The sequence below is a fragment of the Anomaloglossus baeobatrachus genome, chromosome 11, assembly GCF_048569485.1.
Source record: "Anomaloglossus baeobatrachus isolate aAnoBae1 chromosome 11, aAnoBae1.hap1, whole genome shotgun sequence".
Lineage (NCBI taxonomy): Eukaryota > Metazoa > Chordata > Amphibia > Anura > Aromobatidae > Anomaloglossus > Anomaloglossus baeobatrachus.
In genome coordinates this window covers 41976453-41997689 of record NC_134363.1, presented here as the reverse complement: position 1 = coordinate 41997689, position 21237 = coordinate 41976453, and the positions used below count along the sequence as shown (strand labels likewise).

The window sequence follows — 21237 nt, the reverse complement described above, 5'->3', positions numbered from 1 at the left end:
AAATGAAAAGTTTGCTTTCACTCTAGGAAGTGACTGTAGACTACTGAATTGAGGCAGTGTGTACTGTGCACACTATCAAGATTACCGCCATCACATAACTGCAGGTATGTGATTTTACAGCTGCCAAATAAGCATGTGACAACAAGTATGTCAATTACTACATACCTCCCATCTAAATATATATTCACTTCCGCTTATATATAAATTTAAAGGGGTTGTCCAGGCTGACGTGAAAAGTGTGCAGAACTTAGATTTCAATATACTGTATATATTGCAATCTGAGCTCTGCTACGCTGACATTACTTTCATTCAAACCTGTTGGCAAAAGATGTAGAAAATAGGAAAGCATATACAGTAATGTGTGCAGAGCTGTGTGAGTATATGTAGTGTGTGCAAAGTACACACAGCTCTGCACACATTACAAACACAGCTCTGCACATATTAAAAAGACAGCTCTGCACACATTACAAACAGCTCTGCACACATTACAAACACAGCTCTGCTCACTTTACAAACACAGCTCTGCTCACTTTACAAACACAGCTCTGCTCACTTTACAAATACAGCTCTGCTCACTTTACAAACACAGCTCTGCTCACTTTACAAACACAGCTCTGCTCACTTTACAAACACAGCTCTGCTCACTTTGCAAACACAGCTCTGCTCACTTTGCAAACACAGCTCTGCTCACTTTACAAACACAGCTCTGCACACATTACAAACACAGCTCTGCACACATTACAAACACAGCTCTGCACACATTACAAACACAGCTCTGCACACACAACAAACAGCTCTGCACACACAACAAACACAGCTCTGCACACATTACAAACACAGCTCTGTACATGTTACAAACACCGCTCTGCTCACATTACAAACACCGCTCTGCTCACATTACAAACACAGCTCTGCTCACATTACAAACACAGCTCTGCTCACATTACAAACACAGCTCTGCTCACATTACAAACACAGCTCTGCTCACATTACAAACACAGCTCTGCTCACTTTACAAACACAGCTCTGCACATATTGCATACACAACTCTGGAAATATTAAAACACGGCTCTGCACACATTACAAACACAGCTCTGCTCACTTTACAAACACAGCTCTGCTTACTTTACAAACACAGCTCTGCTCTTTACAAACACAGCTCTGCTCACTTTACAAACACAGCTCTGCTCACTTTACAAACACAGCTCTGCACACATTACAAACACAGCTCTGCACACATTACAAACACAGCTCTGCACACATTACAAACACAGCTCTGCACACATTACAAACAGAGCTCTGCACACATTACAACCAGAGCTCTGCACACATTACAAACACAGCTCTGCACACATTACAAACACAGCTCTGCACACATTACAAACACAGCTCTGCACACATTACAAACACAGCTCTGCACACATTACAAACACAGCTCTGCACACATTACAAACACAGCTCTGCTCACTTTACAAACACAGCTCTGCACACATTACAAACACAGCTCTGCACACATTACAAACACAGCTCTGCACACATTACAAACACAGCTCTGGAAATATTAAAAACACAGCTCTGGAAATATTAAAAACACCGCTCTGCTCACATTACAAACACAGCTCTGCTCACATTACAAACACAGCTCTGCTCACATTACAAACACAGCTCTGCTCACATTACAAACACAGCTCTGCTCACTTTAAAAACACAGCTCTGCTCACATTACAAACACAGCTCTGCACACATTACAAACACAGCTCTACTCACATTATTGTATATGCATTCAAAATTTCCACCTGTTTGGTAAACAGAAGTTTCAATGATAGCATAGCAGAGCTGAGATTGCTATATATAGGCTGCAAAATATTGCCCACACAGCTGCAGAACACAGGTTTTCTTTGTCAATGATTCTGTAACCCTGAATCCCTTCCTCCTTCAGCGTAGGACAAGCTGGGCAGCTGCCAGTTTGTGTATTTTTCTATTGCAACTCCCTCACTCACTGCTAGTGAAATAAGGAAGACACCTTCACTTTTAGTCCAGTCACTCCCTCCTCATGATTGCTGATTCACTATTTAATTGGTGAAGACGTGTTACTGCTGCTGCTCCAGAGGGAGAGGAAGGAGCACAGGCGTCACCTCCTTGTGCTGCTAAATTCTGGGGTTTCTGATCCTAACATCAAGTGCAGTCACCAGAGTGAGTGGCCCACAGTAGGGGGTCGGCCCATCTGGCAAATGCCAGAATTGCCAGATGACCAGTCCGGCCCTGTCCATTACTAACCCAGTAATGTGAAGGAACAAGAAAAAAAACACACAGGAAAAAATAGTTTATTAAGTAAATATTGCCCCACACTCTCTTGTTCACCAATTTATTAACTACAAAAACATCCTCGTAATCCAATGGTGTAATGTCCCACGATGTCCATCGAATCCTATGGAGCCTCGTTCTCAGTTATTTTGACCAGGGGTGTCCAAACATTTGCATGCCGCTGTATATTTACCACCGAAGCTGGCGCCCTTCCTGATCTCCTGTGTGTCATGGGTGACAGACAGTCATGTGGTTTATGGCCATAGAAGGTCACAGCGTTTGGCTGCACAGAATGTTCCCTGACTTTCCGTTGTTCCTGCTGTCAGTATTCATTCGTAGGTTTCCTCTTGGATTAATCTCTCCCCCTTTTGGACCCAGCGGAGCTCTCCTTCCACCCAGCTGCTGATCATCAGTATTCTCTTGGTGCTTAAGTACCCCATCCTTCCTTGGACTAGTGCTATTATTCAGTTCATTCAAGCTCTGGTTGCAAGCAGGTGGCTTGCTCTCATCTGTAGTATAATTGCTGAAAACTTTGCTGAACTTCTACGTGAGTCATCTGTGGATAAGTAGTTCATGCATTTTGCTGCATGTCCTTCTTATGTCTTCTATACTGTTTAGTGGGGTTGACGAAAAGCTCATCCCATCCGTTCCCTAGGACCAAGCACTAGGGATAACTTGGGTCAAGTATCCTGCTCAGTGCATAGGTGCAGAGCCCTTTACAGGTCTTGAGTGCTAGCAGTCAGCTTGTATTTATCTGGAGAAACTTTGTTGTTGTTGCAGATCTTCTCCCTGAGTCATCTGGAGATAAGTTGCTTGTTCACTTTCCCACTGTTTGTTATCCATGTGTCTTCTTTGGTATTTAGTGGAGTTGACTAAGCGCTCATCCCATCCGTTCCCTACCTAGGGTTCAGGTCAGGGTTAGCCAGGGTCAGGTATCCAGCTTGGCGCATAGGTGAGGAACCTATCTAGGGTGTTGAGGAACCCCAGGGTCCAGCACTAGGGATACCTAGGGTTAGTTATCCGGCTCGGCGCATAGGTGAGGAACCTATCTAGGGTGGTGAGGCACCCCAGGGACCAGCACTAGGGATACCTAGGGTCAGGTATACGGCTCAGCGCATAGGTGTGGAAGCTATCTAGGGTGGTGAGGAACCACAGGTACCAGCACTAGGGATAAATAGGGTCAGGTCCCCGGCTCAGCGCATAGGTGAGGAACCTATCTAGGGTGGTGAGGCACCCCAGGGACCAGCACTAGGGATACCTAGGGTCAGGTATACGGCTCAGCGCATAGGTGTGGAAGCTATCTAGGGTGGTGAGGAACCACAGGGACCAGCACTAGGGATAAATAGGGTCAGGTCCCCGGCTCAGCGCATAGGTGTGGAAGCTATCTAGGGTGGTGAGGAACCACAGGGACCAGCACTAGGGATACCTAGAGTCAGGTATCCAGCTCGGTGCATAGGTGAGGAACCTATCTAGGGTGGTGAGGCACCCCAGGGCCCAGCACTAGGGATACCTAGGGTCAGGTACCCGGCTCGGCGCATACGTGCGAAACCTATCTAGGGTGGTGAGGGACCCCAGGGACCAGCAGTAGGTTCTGTCAATGGTCACCATCTTCCCCTTTCCTAGACACAGGGTTTCCCTTCCCTTTCGCCGTTTGCTTGGTACTTCCCCATACCTAGCGTGACACTGTGACTCCCTGAAGCCAATCACTCTCACTTTCCTCAGACAAAACTGACACCCAATAGTCAGTGATGTCCGAAATGCGAGGAATCACGTTGCCAAGTCAAGTCATTGATCTTTATTTCAATCAAGGGAGGAAAAAAAAGACTCTTTTACCCTTGTGAGGACTATACAGGGAATGGTGGTGTCTATAATGGAATGGTCAGCGAACATCTAGACCAGACCTGGGCAAGGGGCGGCCCGCGGGCCACATCCGGCCCGCCTACTCTCTGTGACCGGCCCGCCTGGCTCAGGGCGTCCTTGCTGGCCAGTCACTGATGAGAGCAATCTGACCTGTTGTGCGGAGCTCCAGGCTCCGGGAGGCGCGTGGTCAGATTGCCCTCATCAGTGCCCGGGCAAATGCCGGGGCCCTGGAGAGCCGGGGGGGCCCACTCGGCCTCGTCAGTTCTGGTGACCCTTGGCCAGGACCCACTCGCCTTAGTTCTGCTGTCCCCCGGGCCGAGTAGGAATCTGCAGCGCCGTCCCTTTAAGGAGCAAAGACTTCCTGGCTGAACTTAATCTGTGGGCGGAGCTACCGGCCGGCGTCCTGCTCATCCCACAGATGAGAGTTGCAGTGCCAGCCAGCGACCCCCAGCACAGTGCTTCTTTCCGGCTCTGTGTGGGCCCCCTCTCCACCGTGACCTGAGCGGTATGTGCCCTCCCCACCGCCCGATTTATGGGCCCTGGTGAGCTGTATGGGCTCTTCTCCCCCCTAGGTGTATTCCCTGCAAACCCCCCCCCCCAGCAGAGCTATGTGTGTATGTATGTAGCAGAGCTATGTGTGTAAGTATGTAGCAGAGCTATGTGTGTATGTAGCAGAGCTGTGTGTATGTATGTATATATGTAGCAGAGCTATGTGTGTATGTATGTAGCAGAGCTATGTATGTAGCAGAGCTATGTGTGTATGTATGTAGCAGAGCTATGTATGTAGCAGAGCTATGTGTGTATGTATGTAGCTGTGCTATGTGTGTATGTAGCAGTGCTATGTGTGTATGTATGTAGCAGTGCTATGTGTGTATGTAGCAGTGCTATGTGTGTATGTATGTAGCAGTGCTATGTGTGTATGTAGCAGTGCTATGTGTGTATGTATGTAGCAGTGCTATGTGTGTATGTAGCAGTGCTATGTGTGTATGTATGTAGCAGTGCTATGTGTGTATGTAGCAGTGCTATGTGTGTATGTATGTAGCAGTGCTATGTGTGTATGTAGCAGTGCTATGTGTGTATGTATGTAGCAGAGCTATGTATGTAGCAGAGCTATGTGTGTATGTATGTAGCAGAGCTATGTGTGTATGTAGCAGTGCTATGTGTGTATGTATGTAGCTGTGCTATGTGTGTATGTAGCAGTGCTATGTGTGTATGTATGTAGCAGTGCTATGTGTGTATGTAGCAGTGCTATGTGTGTATGTATGTAGCAGTGCTATGTGTGTATGTAGCAGTGCTATGTGTGTATGTATGTAGCAGTGCTATGTGTGTATGTAGCAGTGCTATGTGTGTATGTATGTAGCAGTGCTATGTGTGTATGTAGCAGTGCTATGTGTGTATGTATGTAGCAGAGCTATGTATGTAGCAGAGCTATGTGTGTATGTATGTAGCAGAGCTATGTGTGTATGTAGCAGAGCAATGTGTATGTATGTATATATGTAGCAGAGCTATGTGTGTCTGTATGTAGCAGTGCTATGTGTGTATGTAGCAGTGCTATGTGTGTATGTAGCAGTGCTATGTGTGTATGTATGTAGCAGAGCTATGTGTGTATGTAGCAGAGCAATGTGTATGTATGTATATATGTAGCAGAGCTATGTGTGTCTGTATGTAGCAGTGCTATGTGTGTATGTAGCAGTGCTATGTGTGTATGTATGTAGCAGTGCTATGTGTGTATGTAGCAGTGCTATGTGTGTCTGTATGTAGCAGTGCTATGTGTGTATGTAGCAGTGCTATGTGTGTATGTATGTAGCAGTGCTATGTGTGTATGTAGCAGTGCTATGTGTGTATGTATGTAGCAGAGCTATGTATGTAGCAGAGCTATGTGTGTATGTATGTAGCAGAGCTATGTGTGTATGTATGTAGCAGAGCTATGTGTGTATGTATGTAGCAGAGCTATGTGTGTATGTATGTAGCAGAGCTATGTGTGTATGTATGTAGCAGAGCTATGTGTGTATGTATGTAGCAGAGCTATGTGTGTATGTAGCAGAGCAATGTGTATGTATGTATATATGTAGCAGTGCTATGTGTCTATGTAGCAGTGCTATGTGTGTATGTAGCAGAGCTATGGGTGTAGCAGAGCTATGTGTGTCTGTATGTAGCAGTGCTATGTGTGTGTAGCAGTGCTATGTGTGTATGTATGTAGAAGAGCTATGTGTGTATGTATGTAGAAGAGCTATGTGTGTATGTATGTAGAAGAGCTATGTGTGTATGTATGTAGAAGAGCTATGTGTGTATGTATGTAGAAGAGCTATGTGTGTATGTATGTAGCAGTGCTATGTGTGTATGTATGTAGAAGAGCTATGTGTGTATGTATGTAGAAGAGCTATGTGTGTATGTATGTAGCAGAGCTATGTGTGTATGTATGTAGCAGAGCTATGTGTGTATGTATGTAGAAGAGCTATGTGTGTATGTATGTAGAAGAGCTATGTGTGTATGTATGTAGAAGAGCTATGTGTGTATGTATGTAGAAGAGCTATGTGTGTATGTATGTAGAAGAGCTATGTGTGTATGTATGTAGCAGAGCTATGTGTGTATGTATGTAGAAGAGCTATGTGTGTATGTATGTAGAAGAGCTATGTGTGTATGTATGTAGAAGAGCTATGTGTGTATGTATGTAGCAGAGCTATGTGTGTATGTATGTAGCAGAGCTATGTGTGTATGTATGTAGCAGTGCTATGTGTGTATGTATGTAGAAGAGCTATGTGTGTATGTATGTAGAAGAGCTATGTGTGTATGTATGTAGCAGAGCTATGTGTGTATGTATGTAGCAGAGCTATGTGTGTATGTATGTAGCAGAGCTATGTGTGTATGTATGTAGCAGAGCTATGTGTGTATGTATGTAGCAGAGCTATGTGTGTATGTATGTAGCAGAGCTATGTGTGTATGTAGCAGAGCTATGTATGTATGTAGCAGAGCTATGTGTGTCTGTAGCAGAGCTATGTGTGTCTGTAGCAGAGCTATGTGTGTCTGTATGTATGCAGCAGAGCTGTGTGTCTGTAGGCATGTATAATGTGTATCTATGTATGTCAGTGTATATGGCTGTATAGATGTGTCCGTTCTATATGTATTTTTGTGAGTTTGTCTTTAAATATGTATGTGTACGTATGTGTGTCTGCGTGTTGATGGGGCCCACTGGGACTCTTCCGCCCGGGGCCCACAAAAACCTGGAGCCGGCCCTGACCCTCATCACATGCTGCGTGTCGGGCAGGAAACAGAGGACAGATCCTGAAGCTCCGCACAGTGTAGGCAGCGGAACGCAGGAATCTCTCCTCTGTTCCTTGCCCGACACTTTTCTCTGTGACACACGCGCGCCCTGATATCGTCAGTACGGCGCGCGTGTGTCATTTGAAAAGTTCCTGCCCGGAAGGAGAAGCTGCAGAGGCGGGGGCCGTATGGAGAGAGGCAGCGGCGGGGGCTCCTAGGAATACAGCGTCGGCGCAGCCTGGCCATGTGAAGGAGAAGCAGCTCAGCGGGGGGCTCGTACGGAGGTGTCTGAGGACGGGAACGATAAAAAGAGAGGTGAGTGGTTACTAGTAACCTGCGGGGACAATGGGGGCGGGCAGGCGGGGGGCTGGGGGAGAGGGGTAACTTTTGACAAATATTTGGGGTGTAGTGGTTTAGTATATGGGAATGTAGTTTTACAGGTGTGGTATATGGGGGGGTGTAGTGGTGTAGTGTTATAGGTGTGTAGTGGTGTAGTATAATACAGGTGTATATAGGAGTGTAGTATAATACTACACCCCTATATACACCTGTATTATACCACACCACTACACCCCTATATACACCTGTAATATACTACACCTCTATATACACCTGTATTATACTACACCCCTATATACACCTGTATTATACTACACCCCTATATACACCTGTATTACACTACACCACTATATACACCTGTATTATACTACACCACTACACCCCTATATACACCTGTAATATACTACACCCCTATATACACCTGTATTATACTACACCCCTATATACACCTGTATTATACTACACCACTACACCCCTATATACACCTGTAATATACTACACCCCTATATACACCTGTAATATACTACACCCCTATATACACCTGTATTATACTACACCCCTATATACACCTGTATTATACTACACCCCTATATACACCTGTATTATACTACACCACTATATACACCTGTATTATACAGGTGTATATAGGGGTGTAGTAGTGTAGTATATTACAGGTGTATATAAGGGTGTAGTGGTGTAGTATATTACAGGTGTATATGGGGTGTAGTGGTGTAGTATATTACAGGTGTAGTGGTGTAGTATAATACAGGTGTAGTATATTGGAGTGTAGTATAATACAAGTGTAGTATATAGGGGTGTAGTGATGTAGTATAATACAAGTGTAGTATATAGGGGTGTAGTGATGTAGTATAATACAAGTGTAGTATATAGGGGTGTAGTGATGTAGTATAATACAAGTGTAGTATATAGGGGTGTAGTGATGTAGTATAATACAAGTGTAGTATATAGGGGTGTAGTGATGTAGTATAATACAAGTGTAGTATATAGGGGTGTAGTAATGTAGGTTATCACAGGTGTAGTATATAGTGATGTTCTGCAGTTTATTACAGGTGTAGTATATAGTGATGTAGCATATTACAGGTGTATATAGGGGTGTAGTGATGTAATATATAGTGGTATAGTATATAGAGGTGTAGTTTATTACAGGTGTAGTGTATACTGATGTATATTACAGGTGTAGTATGTGGCGGGTGTAGTGATGTAGTATATGGGGATTGTGTGTGTATGTATACATTGTGTGTATGTGTATATATATTATACACGCACAGTATATATGCGTGTTTGTGTGTGTGTATATATGTATATATATATATATATATATATATATATAATGTGTAGAACCGAGTTAATTATATTAGTCCGGCCCTCTAAAACCATCCCAATTTCTCATGCGGCCCCATGGGAAAATTAATTGCCCACCCCTGATCTAGACCAAAAATAAATTCCATTATATTTTGTGTTCAAGTAAAATGTCTTTAGCGCCATCTAGAGGCTCAAAGAACCCGCAGAGTAAGAAGAGGAAGAAGAGGAGGGTGGAGCTGTATGTATGATGATATCTGGAAAGTGAAACTCAGCGAGAACGAATACACATCTCAGAGAATCTGAAACCTACGAGGCTTCGAGGATACGGCGCGGAGAGCGTGCCATCCGCAATATATTGGGTCAGTATTTTCCAGCTTCTTCAGGGGGCATATACTTACATAGCCCTATATACTACATAGAATATACAATTAATCCTATCAATAATTCTGTATCAGATTTTCATTTTACATTCTACTAGATATTCTCCGAATGACCCCCATATATAAATATGTACATAAACAATGTATATTTCAAAGTTTGTGCAAAAGGTTCCGTTTGGATCTTTTAGGATTAAGGTCCAAAGCATTGGGATATCTTAAAAAAAAATTGAGAAGTGCGATCTGTAGTTCAATTCCACATATGTGGGGTCTGTATTATGTCCAATATGTACGTAAATTTCCGTTTTGTTTGCTATGTAAAACGCAACGTCAAAAAGGCGAGTAAAACTCATCGCGGGGACAATGCACTATACAGCGCTGTAGTATGGTCGTGTGTCTGCCTAATAATACATTTGAAGGGGTTAATGGGTGAAAATAAATGATCACTTATCCACAGGATCGGTGATAATTTACTAATCTGTGGGGGTCCTGCACCAAATGGCTATTCCTGCAGCAAAATGCCCAACATTCATCTTCTATGGGGCAGCCAGAAAAAGCTGAGCGCAGTCCTACAGGGAATGAGAGGAGTGGTAATCAAGTTTGCGCTCTACAGATCTGTGCCCCATTTTGCCCGTCGGTGCGGGTTCCAGCAGTCGGACCACTACTGGTCAATCCTGTGAACAGGTGACATGTTGTTTACACCAGACAACCCCATTAAGGAGCATACACAGGGTCGGACTGGGCCACCGGGGGGACGGAGGATCCCCTGGTAGGACCCGAGTGCTTAGGCCCCCAGTGCTTCACATAGGGCCCCAGGCTGGTAACCGCGGGCTGGGCTAGGAATACATGCTATGTATTCCTATAAGGTAGAATGAATTGTATGTGTATAAAATAAAACCCGTTATTGGAAGCTCGCTGCTGCATGCAATATTATGTTATTGTGATTTTGCACAGCTTTTTTGTACTGTGCTGTGTTAGTAAATCTGTTGTATTTGGAGGTACCATAGAGATGTATGAGTTCCCATTTACAGCTTCGGATAAAACATATATGGACTGATAATATGGCCATGTGTACGAGCCTATAGTGAGGACTACACTTGTCGCCTTGTGACTGCAACTGTTTCCAAACGAGTTGGATTTCAGTCGTTGGATGGGGTTAATGGAAGTTATATATCAGTATGACTGTGGTTTGCATGAGATTTGTCTGCAATTTACTGTATATGTTATATTTTTAGGGAGGGGAGGTTTAAGAAAAATTACAGCTCTAAAATAGTCGTGCGACAGCAAGTTGTAGAAACGTTTTGCGCATATGTTTTTAGTCTGGCGACTTGTGCGTGACTTACTGTCTCTTGACACATATCACCGTCTACCCCCGGCCTTTTACTAACTGGTATTTTATGCGACATGTGGCCCATAATTTACTATTTTGCACTTCCGTAAATGTGGAGAGGGAGAAGCTTTGCCTTCTAACAGATTTGATGCCTTTTTTAAATATCGCAGATCTGTGCCTGAAAACATGTCAAAATTACCATATTCGGAAGCACTGTACTCGTAGCTCGGTACTCGTAACTCATGATGAGCGGGCACTACCATGCTCAGGTGCTCAGTAATCGTAACTAGTGATGAGCGAGCACTACCATGCTCAGTACTCGTAACTAATGATGAGCGGGCACTACCATGCTCGGGTGCTCGATACTTGTAACTAATGATGAGTGGGCACTACCATGCTCGGGTGCTCAGTACTTGTAACTAGTGATGAGCAGGCACTACCATGCTCAGTACTCGTTAACTAGTGATGAGCGGGCACTACCATGCTCGGGTGCTCAATACTCGTAACTAGTGATGAGCGGGCACTACCATGCTTGGGTGCTCGATACTTGTAACTAATGATGAGTGGGCACTACCATGCTCGGGTGCTCAGTACTTGTAACTAGTGATGAGCAGGCACTACCATGCTCGGGTGCTCAATACTCGTAACTAGTGATGAGCGGGCACTACCATGCTCGGGTGCTCAGTACTGGTAACTAGTGATGAGCAGGCACTACTATGCTCGGGTGCTCGATACTCGTAACTAGTGATGAGCGGGCACTACCATGCCCGGGTGCTCAGTACTTGTAACTAGTGATGAGCAGGCACTACCATGCTCGGGTGCTCGGTACTCATAACTAGTGATGAGCGGGCACTACCATGCTCGGGTGCTCAGTACTGGTAACTAGTGATGAGCGGGCACTACCATGCTCGGGTGCTCAGTACTCGTAACTAGTGATGAGCGGGCACTACCATGCTCGTGTACGCGGTACTCGTAACTAGTGATGAGCGGACACTACCATGCCCGGGTGCTCAGTTCTCGTAACTAGTGATGAGCGGGCACTACCATGCCCGGGTGCTCAGTACTTGTAACTAGTGATGAGCAGGCACTACCATGCTCGGGTGCTCAATACTCGTAACTAGTGATGAGCGGGCACTACCATGCTCGGGTGCTCAGTACTGGTAACTAGTGATGAGCAGGCACTACTATGCTCGGGTGCTCGATACTCGTAACTAGTGATGAGCGGGCACTACCATGCCCGGGTGCTCAGTACTTGTAACTAGTGATGAGCAGGCACTACCATGCTTGGGTGCTCGGTACTCGTAACTAGTGATGAGCGGACTCTACCATGCTCGGGTGCTCAGTACTCGTAACTAGTGATGAGCGGGCACTACCATGCTCAGGAGCTCAGTACTAGTAACTAGTGATGAGCGGGCACTACCATGCTCGGGTGCTCAGTACTTGTAACTAGTGATGAGCGGGCACTACCATGCTCAGGTGCTCAGTACTTGTAACTAGTGATGAGCGGGCACTACCATGCTCGGGTGCTCAGTACTGGTAACTAGTGATGAGCGGGCACTACCATGCTCGGGTGCTCAGTACTGATAACTAGTGATGAGCGGGCACTACCATGCTCGGGTGCTCAGTACTGGTAACTAGTGATGAGCAGGCACTACTATGCTCGGGTGCTCGATACTCGTAACTAGTGATGAGCGGGCACTACCATGCCCGGGTGCTCAGTACTTGTAACTAGTGATGAGCAGGCACTACCATGCTTGGGTGCTCGGTACTCGTAACTAGTGATGAGCGGACTCTACCATGCTCGGGTGCTCAGTACTCGTAACTAGTGATGAGCGGGCACTACCATGCTCAGGTGCTCGGTACTCATAACTAGTCATCAGCCTCGACCGGTTTTGTCAATCATGACAGTGGGATCTAAGCAGTATAAATGGGGGTTACAAGACAGCCTGCTGTGATCATAATCACGGGTGCCGATTGTTTCCGTAGAACTGATGACCCCAAGGTACAGTGGCCTGTTAGATTCTGCTATAAGTGGCCTGTTAGATTTTGCTATACGGAGGTGCCGCTAAGGTGGTAGTCTCGACTTGGGAAACTTAGAGATTACAATATTCGTGTACCGACAGGCCTTTGAAGCTCCAAGAACCTCCTTCAATCTAAAGTTATTATTTATTGTCATGTTTGTTATAATAAAGGTAACTTGGCCATTTTAATCCAAAAACTATGGGATCACAGGTGGGTGTTTCGGCATTTTTGCCACCTCAGGGGCTCTGCAACTGCAACACAGTGTCCAAATTTGCGTTCCAGAAATGAAATAGCTCTGTTTTCTTGCCATGTGGCCAAACATTAGTTTTTGATTGGGGTATCACTGTGTTCTGGAGAAATTGTGTAACATATTTATGGGGTCCATTTTCTCCTATTATCCATTGTCTTAATTATAAATTTGGATCTAAAACAACATTTTATTTGAAAAAACGTAACTATAAATTCTCACATCCAAATTTGAAAAAGTTCTGTGAAGCACCTATGGGTTTTAAACTTCCAACACACCCCTACATAAACTCCTTAATGTTTCTAGTTTCCAAAATGGGGTCACTTGTGGGGGTTTCTGATATTTTGGCACCTCAGGGGCCCTACAAATGTGACATGGTGCACGCAATCTATTTTAGCCAAATTTGTATTCCAAAATTCAAATATTGCTCCTTCCGTTCCAAGCCCGGCCGTGTGTCCAAACAGCGGTTTCGCTCATAAGAAACTGGGAAACAAATTGTAGGGTCAATTTCATATTTCATCAATTTCAAAAACTAAATAAAATTGGGGCTAAAGCAAAATTTTAGAGTAAAAATTATTTTTTTTTTCATTCCACTTTGCATTAATTCCTGTGTAGCATCTGAAGGGTTAAAAATGTCCCTGATGGCAGTTTTGAAGTATTGGAGGGCTACGGGTTTCTAAAATGGTGTCACTTTTGGGGAATTTAATGTATAAAATATACAGTGTGTCCACCAATATCCTGTCCACCGCCATTAACTTGAGAACGGCGGCAGCTATAGGCATAGAAGTGGTGTCTAGGTATAGTAAAGTAGCCATGCGCTACGCAATGAAACCACCTATAGCGCCACCTGGTGGAAAACAACGGAGTTAGCATTTTTATCTTGAAAACGGAACGAGATAGAGAAAAAAGTGAATTAAAAAATTGTAGGGCATCACGTTCTGTTTTCGAGATAAAAATGCTAACTCCGTTGTTTTCCACCAGGTGGCGCTATAGGTGGTTTCATTGCATAGCGCATGGCTACTTTACTATACCTAGACACCACTTCTGTGCCTATAGCTGCCGCCGTTCTCAAATTAATGGCGGTGGACAGGATATGGGTGGACACACTGTATATTGAAAGTCTGAAAATTGAAAAACTCTGATATAAATGCAAAAAAATATCGACCCTAAATTTATCACTAACATAAAGTACAACGTGTCACGAAATTTGGAATCACTGGGATCCGTGAGTTGTTACCTCGTAAGCGGACACTGGTCAGATTTATTAAAATTTGGTCTGGTCATTGAATCCAAAATTGGCTTTGTCACTAAGGGGTTAAAGGGTTAATAAGTCACATAATAATTGGCGGCGGCAGCCATTTTATAAACTATACTATATGAAAAGAGATGGATGAGACTCCTATAGATGCAAAATCTGGCTGCCATTTGCCCACATACCCTATTTGTTTATTAACCCCATGTTTAACCTAAAAACCTCACTTCCCTACAGGCTGGAACACGCTGGCCTTCCCTTAGGCTTTCAGCCTGGGGCCTAATCCTCCTTTATCTATAAACACCCACTCAGCCATTATTAAAGAAGTGCAATAAAGAGTTTAACTTATTATATATACTATATACCCATAAAGATTTATTAAAAGAAAAACTGGCTTTGTTGCCCTGGGTAACCTATCACAAGGCAGCTTTCATTTCTCAAAGTGCTTTTGAAAAATGAAAGCTGCCCTGTGATTGGTTACCATGGGCAACAAAGCCAGTCTTTCTAATAAACAATTTTTATATGTATGAGGCCTAATGTATATGCGCACACATATAAAAGCGGTTTGTTAATCCATGTATCTGTGAGGAGCCACACTATAATAGCAGCCGGGATATTCAGCATAACCACTGCTCGGTTCAAACAAAATGGCTGCTGCCTTCAGCAGAACGGACTATGTTATACCTCACTAGTCTAATTTGGCACGTTATATACTCCACTATTTAGTCTCACCTTGAAACTTAATGGGATTCCCAGTAAACTGATTGTAGTTTATGGGTAAACCTGGCTACAATTGTTCAAGGCCCCTACATCACCATTGTGAGAGAACACAAGCCATTTTGTGTTCTATAGAAACCATCTTGTCTTATAACTGAATGATGTCATAGGGTTTAACTAACACTGATGGGTGAAGAGGTTCCACATTTCTACACACACCCCTGCGGCTCTTATTGGTGCATAGGGGTGTGCCGCCCCCCGTGTCAGCAGCTGCCGCTGCTCGGATCCGGACCCGCTGTGTGTGTCTGTGGCTCGAGGGATCCTCCAGACCCGGGGGTCACGCAGACATGCCGAATATAAGAAGGGTCGTAGATGTATAGGCCTTTGCCGTATTAAGTTCGTGACGCCACCCACGGTGTGTGGTGAGGTGGGACACCACCGCTGCTGTTGTGGGGCACCCGGGGGAGATGTAGTGGCAGCTGGATGTTAACCCCTCCGTGGGTAGGGATGGTTGCCTCGGGACCCAGTGTCTTTGTGCAGGGTATGGCAATGACAAGGGCCGGTGCGCCCGGACGTGCGAGGGGATGTTTGGTTACTCACAGCAAATGAATCACACAAGTCTCTTTTGGTAAACCAAGGTGCTGGTGGTCGGCCTCCGTGGCCGGTTGCATTCAGGTCCCCCACCCAGGCTGGTGGTCGCTGTCTTTTCCCTCTGCACTTTCTTTTCGTATGGTGGACTGCCTGGTCTGGAACTCAGGAGTCTGCTCCCGGCTGGCTGTGGCCTAAGGAGCCGTGCCCCCAGACGCTGGCCTGTGGGATCTATGGGCCCTGGTGGTGGCCTTATCCCTATCAGTGGGCTGTTGTCTTCTTTAGGGTCTTTGGGTAGGACAGGACCTATAATCCTGCACTCAATCGGTTAATTAGCTAGGCCGCTGGTTTCGGTCCTGGCTTCAGGGTCCGAGTACCCCCTCTGTGCTACGGTTTCCGGGTCAGTTCTCCGTGTCGGTAGGCTACAACCCTCTCCAGGTCCACCTCGGATCTGCCGAGCCGTCTTCCCGTCTCCTGCTGACGGAGACCACCGTCTGCCACCTAGCCAAAGGCACCAGGGCTCCAACCCTGGCACCATTCAACTTGAGCCTCTCCTCCTGCTGGGACTACACCTAGCCCCAGCTTCCACTCCTCTCAACTTGAACTTCACACTGAATCTGTTATGTGTCCCGCCCCGGGCTGTCTAGACCCGTAGGTGGGCATTCCCAACCGCCTGGTCCCACCCACTGGTGTGCCCATCTTTCCCTAAGGGGGGGTGACTAGGGTTTCAGGTCGGCTGTGTGTTATCTGTGTGAGGGAAGGTGTTGTGCGGGGGCCTATCTGTGACTACCTGGTTTTGCCAGGGCGTCACAGATACTTCTTTGTTTGGGATACTACATAAACTGGTCACATGATGTAATAAAGCAGGAACTTTCAGTACACCTTAGATAGTGTGTTGCTGTATTGATTTCTCTGAGCGCTTGTAAAACAAATCTTATTAATTTGGAGTTCGAAGGGCATAGAAGAAGTGAATTTCGTTCACGCCATCAAAGGAGAAATTGAATATAACATGGTGCCTATAAAATAATTAAAAGGGCTGGGCATTTCCTGAATAGACAGGCAGGGCCCTCTAGTGATGGTTTTTGGCCCAACTGTGTAATTTGGCAAATTTGTGATGGCCTTCAATGAGGAATATATATATATATATATATATATATATATATATATATATATATATATATATATATAAAATTGTATCAGTATTTCACATAACCAGACTTAATGTATCTTAATCATGATATTATTTATCTAATGATTAACCCAAGTCTAACTACATAGTGACTAACAACCGATATAACTATTTGTATTTCCCAATCATTCCTTATATAGTGAACCAATACTGACCAGTTTTTAGGTCGCTCCACCAGCAGTCCCTACGCGCGTTTTACCTCTTCATCATGGGACATATTCAGCTTGTCGCTGAATGTAGCGTCGGCATCCCTGCCATGACGCTGTCTTACTGACCGCCACAGCCAAGTTCTGTTCTCCCCTTCTGCCGCGTGGCCTTCCACATGCTCTCCTGCCTTCTTGCTGGGTTTTGTACATGTGCACCCAAGATGCACATCGGCCCTCCTGTTAAAGTGACGGCATGCTATTTCCAGGAAATGGCCCTCAGCCTATGGCTGAGAGGCACTGTGTACTTAAGGCACCCTCCCATTGGGGGAGGTGCCTGTGCAACACTTTTAGCTAGTGTTCTGTCTGTCTAGTTAGTTGTCAGGTTCCACTATTCCAGTGTCCGCTACCAATACCTGAGTCTGCTTTCCCATACCTATCTGTCCTTGCCGTGACTACCATATCTGTCCGTACCCGCCTGCCTGTCTACCTCGGTCTTCTCACCTGTACCTGCCTGCATCTGTATCCATACCCTGCCTAGTCCATGGGGTCAGCTGCCACAGTCCCTGCCACTGTCCTGGGAGTGGTACCTGGCATCCACCTCGCATTGGGCGCTTAGTTCAACCTCTCCCACTAAAGAGTAAGCCTGGGTTCCCCCTGAGGTTTAGTGGGTCCACTAATCCGACTTCCTGCCCCTACACCAGCCACGAGCGTTACACTGGGTTTCATCATAGATTGGTAGTGTTCTAGTATATAGAACAAATTATCACAAATTTAAGTTCGTTATGAGGACTAACAAATAGGGCAAACTAAAAAAACAATTAAAATATATTAAAAAATAAGTAAAGTTTAAACCATTTAACTTTTCCCAGTTGAAAAGTAAATAAATGAAAAAATGCTATTGTAAAATTCCAGTATATCAAAATACAAAATGATTTATGCTTTAAAGCGCCAAAAGCAAATAAATTGAGACTTTTATCTGTGGCCGCACTTCCCATGGAAAATGGGACAGAAAGGAATCCAAAAGACAAATGTACCCCAAAATGTTACCAGTATAATTGTAAACTCAGTACTCAAAAAACCCTAACACAGGTCCATTAATGGAAAAAAAAGAAAAAGTTTTGGGTACCCAAAAATGGTGACACAAATAGATATGTGGCGCCCCTGAGGAAGAGCAGGTTGACCTAGTGAGAGTAGTGAACCTGCCGGTGGCAGCAACTGGGGGCAACAGCTCAGAACACACGACGCAACTACAACAAACAGAGGACGAACAGCTTCAGACACAGAGCAGAGCGGACGTGCTGCGAGAAGCTCTGTGGGCCAAGGCGTTCAACGCAGTCGCTGGGGAGAAGCAGGCGGCTGCTTCCACAGGACTGGTGCTTCGGGGTATAGAATCCTAGGGCATTCACACTTCATGTTGTCTACCAACTCTGCAAGAGTCGCGAGGATTGGATAGAAAAGTCACTGGACCCGTCCCACCGAGTCTGCAGCCAAATAGCATATAGGACCTGGGGCTGAGGTCCTAGACCGGCCCCCCACATCGGAACCGCGCTATCAGCATACAGACCGGGGCACTTTACTGACACCAGGATCCCCAAGTGCTTCACACCATGGGGATCTGATACTTACTGCATCATAGCAGGAAGTACCCATAGACTGACACACACCGGATCTGACCTTCCACGGATTCGGGATTGGCTGAAGCCCATCGTGGCGGAGACCGGTCCTCTGGGGCAGCACCTGAACTACCAGTGAGTAAAAAGACCTAGAACCGCAGCCCCTGTCTCTGCCTCTCCTTTACCAGCGCCATCGCTCAACGGGGACTACCACCACCCTCGTCCGTCCTCCATCATCCTCCCCGGAGTAATCCGCCTGTGGGAAGCAACACCATCCCGGCTGCGACCATTACCTTCAACCCTAAAGAGCAGCACCCGCAATGGGGGCCCATCACTGATCGCAGTCCACAGGTGGCGTCACGATCTAAAAAGACTTTCCTAACCGTCACTACCACCTCCATCCTTCCTCCCGTCCACCGCCTTCCCTCCCACCTGTATGTCTCGGGGCCACGAAACCAGGTGAGGCCAGCCCATAATGACACAGAGGATCTGCACCCCTGATCCGGCAACTTGTCGGGTGAAAACCCCCTCGACCCCAGGTTGTTAAATATATATAAATTTATTTATTTTTCTTTATTTTACTGACCTGAAGAATCATATTGGCAGGTTATGTATACTGCACAATGAACGCTGTAAAAATGAAAACTAAGAAACAAGGGTGGAATTTCGTTTTTTTCACTATGATACACCCTTAGAAAGTTTTTTTAATTTTTCAATACATCCCGATAAAAAAATTAAATTATGGGTACGTTGCTTTAAAAAAATTTCATAGGTAAACACACAAGCTGAATTGGAAAATGTGGGGTGAAGACTATGGGCACAAAGTCATTTTCGTTTTACTATTCTGAGCGAAATACTCTACTCCTATGTCTTTGGAACTCCAAAATAATAAGATTTCTTTTACAAGCGCTTGGAGAAATCAATACACCACACATGCTTTGTGGTGTACTGAGAGATTCTAGTTTATTACATCATGTGACCATCTTATGTAGTACCTCACACAAAGAACTTACCATGCACCAATAAGAGCCGCAGGGGTTTGCGCAGAAATGTGAAACTTCCCCGCCCATCAGTGTTAGCTGAACCCTATGATATCATTCAGTTATAAGACAAGATGGTTTCTATAGAATACACTATTAAACTTTATTGTTACTTTTATTTCAGTTTTGACTACCCATAAACTCAGAACATGAGTTCCCAGAAGCCGCGGATTATCCCTTGGCTCTATAGCCAGATCGACAGCAAAGTATACCCAGGGCTGGAATGGATGAACCAGGAGCGTACACAATTCCGGGTGCCGTGGAAGCACGCACGAAGGCAGGACCTGGCTTTGGATGATTCTAAAATTTTTGAGGTAATATATTTTTCCAATTAATGATGATTTATTCATTTTATACATTGCATTTTTTGTTATAAATATATGTAAAATTAACTTAAAAATAATTGACACTAAATTTTGGGATTTTCAAGCCAAAAAGAACTTTAAATAATACATTACATCTATCCAAGGTATAGCCAGCGCTCACTTTCTTTGGTAAAAAATCAACTTCGTTGATCATAATAAAAATGTACATTCCTTTTTTACCTTGTGCGGACCATATTCTAAGCCAGGCTACAAATTAGCATAAAGAAATATATGGAAAATGCAGCACTAAAAGCACACCTTTCATCTAACGCGTTTCTGACTTATGCGGTCCTTATTTTAAGCCTGAACTAAGTATGCAGGTCAGAAATGCGTTGCCTAAGAGGTTTGTTCAGATTACAGATTCACTGGTGTCTGGGATAAAAAAACAGACAGACTTGGCTGTCGACCTGCTGTGTGCTGATTCATAGGCAGGCTAACAAGAGTTAATCTCTGCTGGTCTGCTTGTTAGTCTCCTTTGATCACATGTTATGGGGAAGCCAATCACATCTGCTCCCCTCCTATTTATGTTAGCTGAATCCTTCCACCCATGCAAGCTATAGTTTATCTTACTTGTGTTAAGGACGTGACTCAACCAGTCACTCTTTGGATCTGACTGCTGTTTCAAATTATAATGTCATTGTGAGGCAAATCCCGGGATATGAAGATGAATTATGACTTCCAGTCATAATCGCTCATCACTCCCTGGCAGTGCCCCCCTCCCTTCTTGTTCTCAATGTCCAGCATCTGTGAAGGTGTTACACCTCCATGGCCATCTCCTGTGATATGGAGATGAGATGATGTGGGAACAATGGACACAGGATGACTCCCTGCCGTGACCCTGTGGTAGGGGCTGCTATCTAATTAGCAAGGCTATGGAAGTATCCAGACAGAACGACTCCAGTAAAAAATGGTTCATATCTCGCAAGCCATATTTCCGATAAATATGGCAACCATAAAAATGGTGTCTCCGCATGCGGACGATGCTGGCACACCCTTTTTATGGGAGCAGGACCTGGGGAAATACCCCAGGCGTGATATCAGCCAATGGGGAACTAGTAGACAAGTCATGAGTCCTCTCGTTCCGTAGCTAAATTCATAGCTGTCACAATGAGAGCGTTGGCGTCCGCCTACGACGCTCCCAGGCAAAGTTATGGCCCATATTCCATGTCGGGATATTGTCCATAACTCAAGCCAGGGGTGGAGCAGTGCTCCCTCTGAGGTCACGAAGGTAGGAGGGGACCTGGATTTGCCCAGGTTGATAACC

General features: G+C 45.1%; 1 protein-coding gene across 2 annotated transcripts in view; it reads left to right on the top strand.

Annotated features, from left to right (window-relative positions):
• The first annotated feature begins 9353 nt into the window (after positions 1–9353).
• LOC142257238 (interferon regulatory factor 3-like) overlaps positions 9354–21237 on the top strand; it is a 53989-nt gene continuing 42105 nt past the window's right edge. For both annotated transcript variants that reach the window (XM_075329391.1, XM_075329392.1), the window contains exons 1-2: positions 9354–9446; positions 19733–19922. In XM_075329391.1, coding sequence (XP_075185506.1) covers positions 19758–19922 — 165 coding nt within the window. In that variant the 5' untranslated portion in view covers positions 9354–9446; positions 19733–19757. The remainder of the gene's footprint in view (positions 9447–19732; positions 19923–21237) is intronic.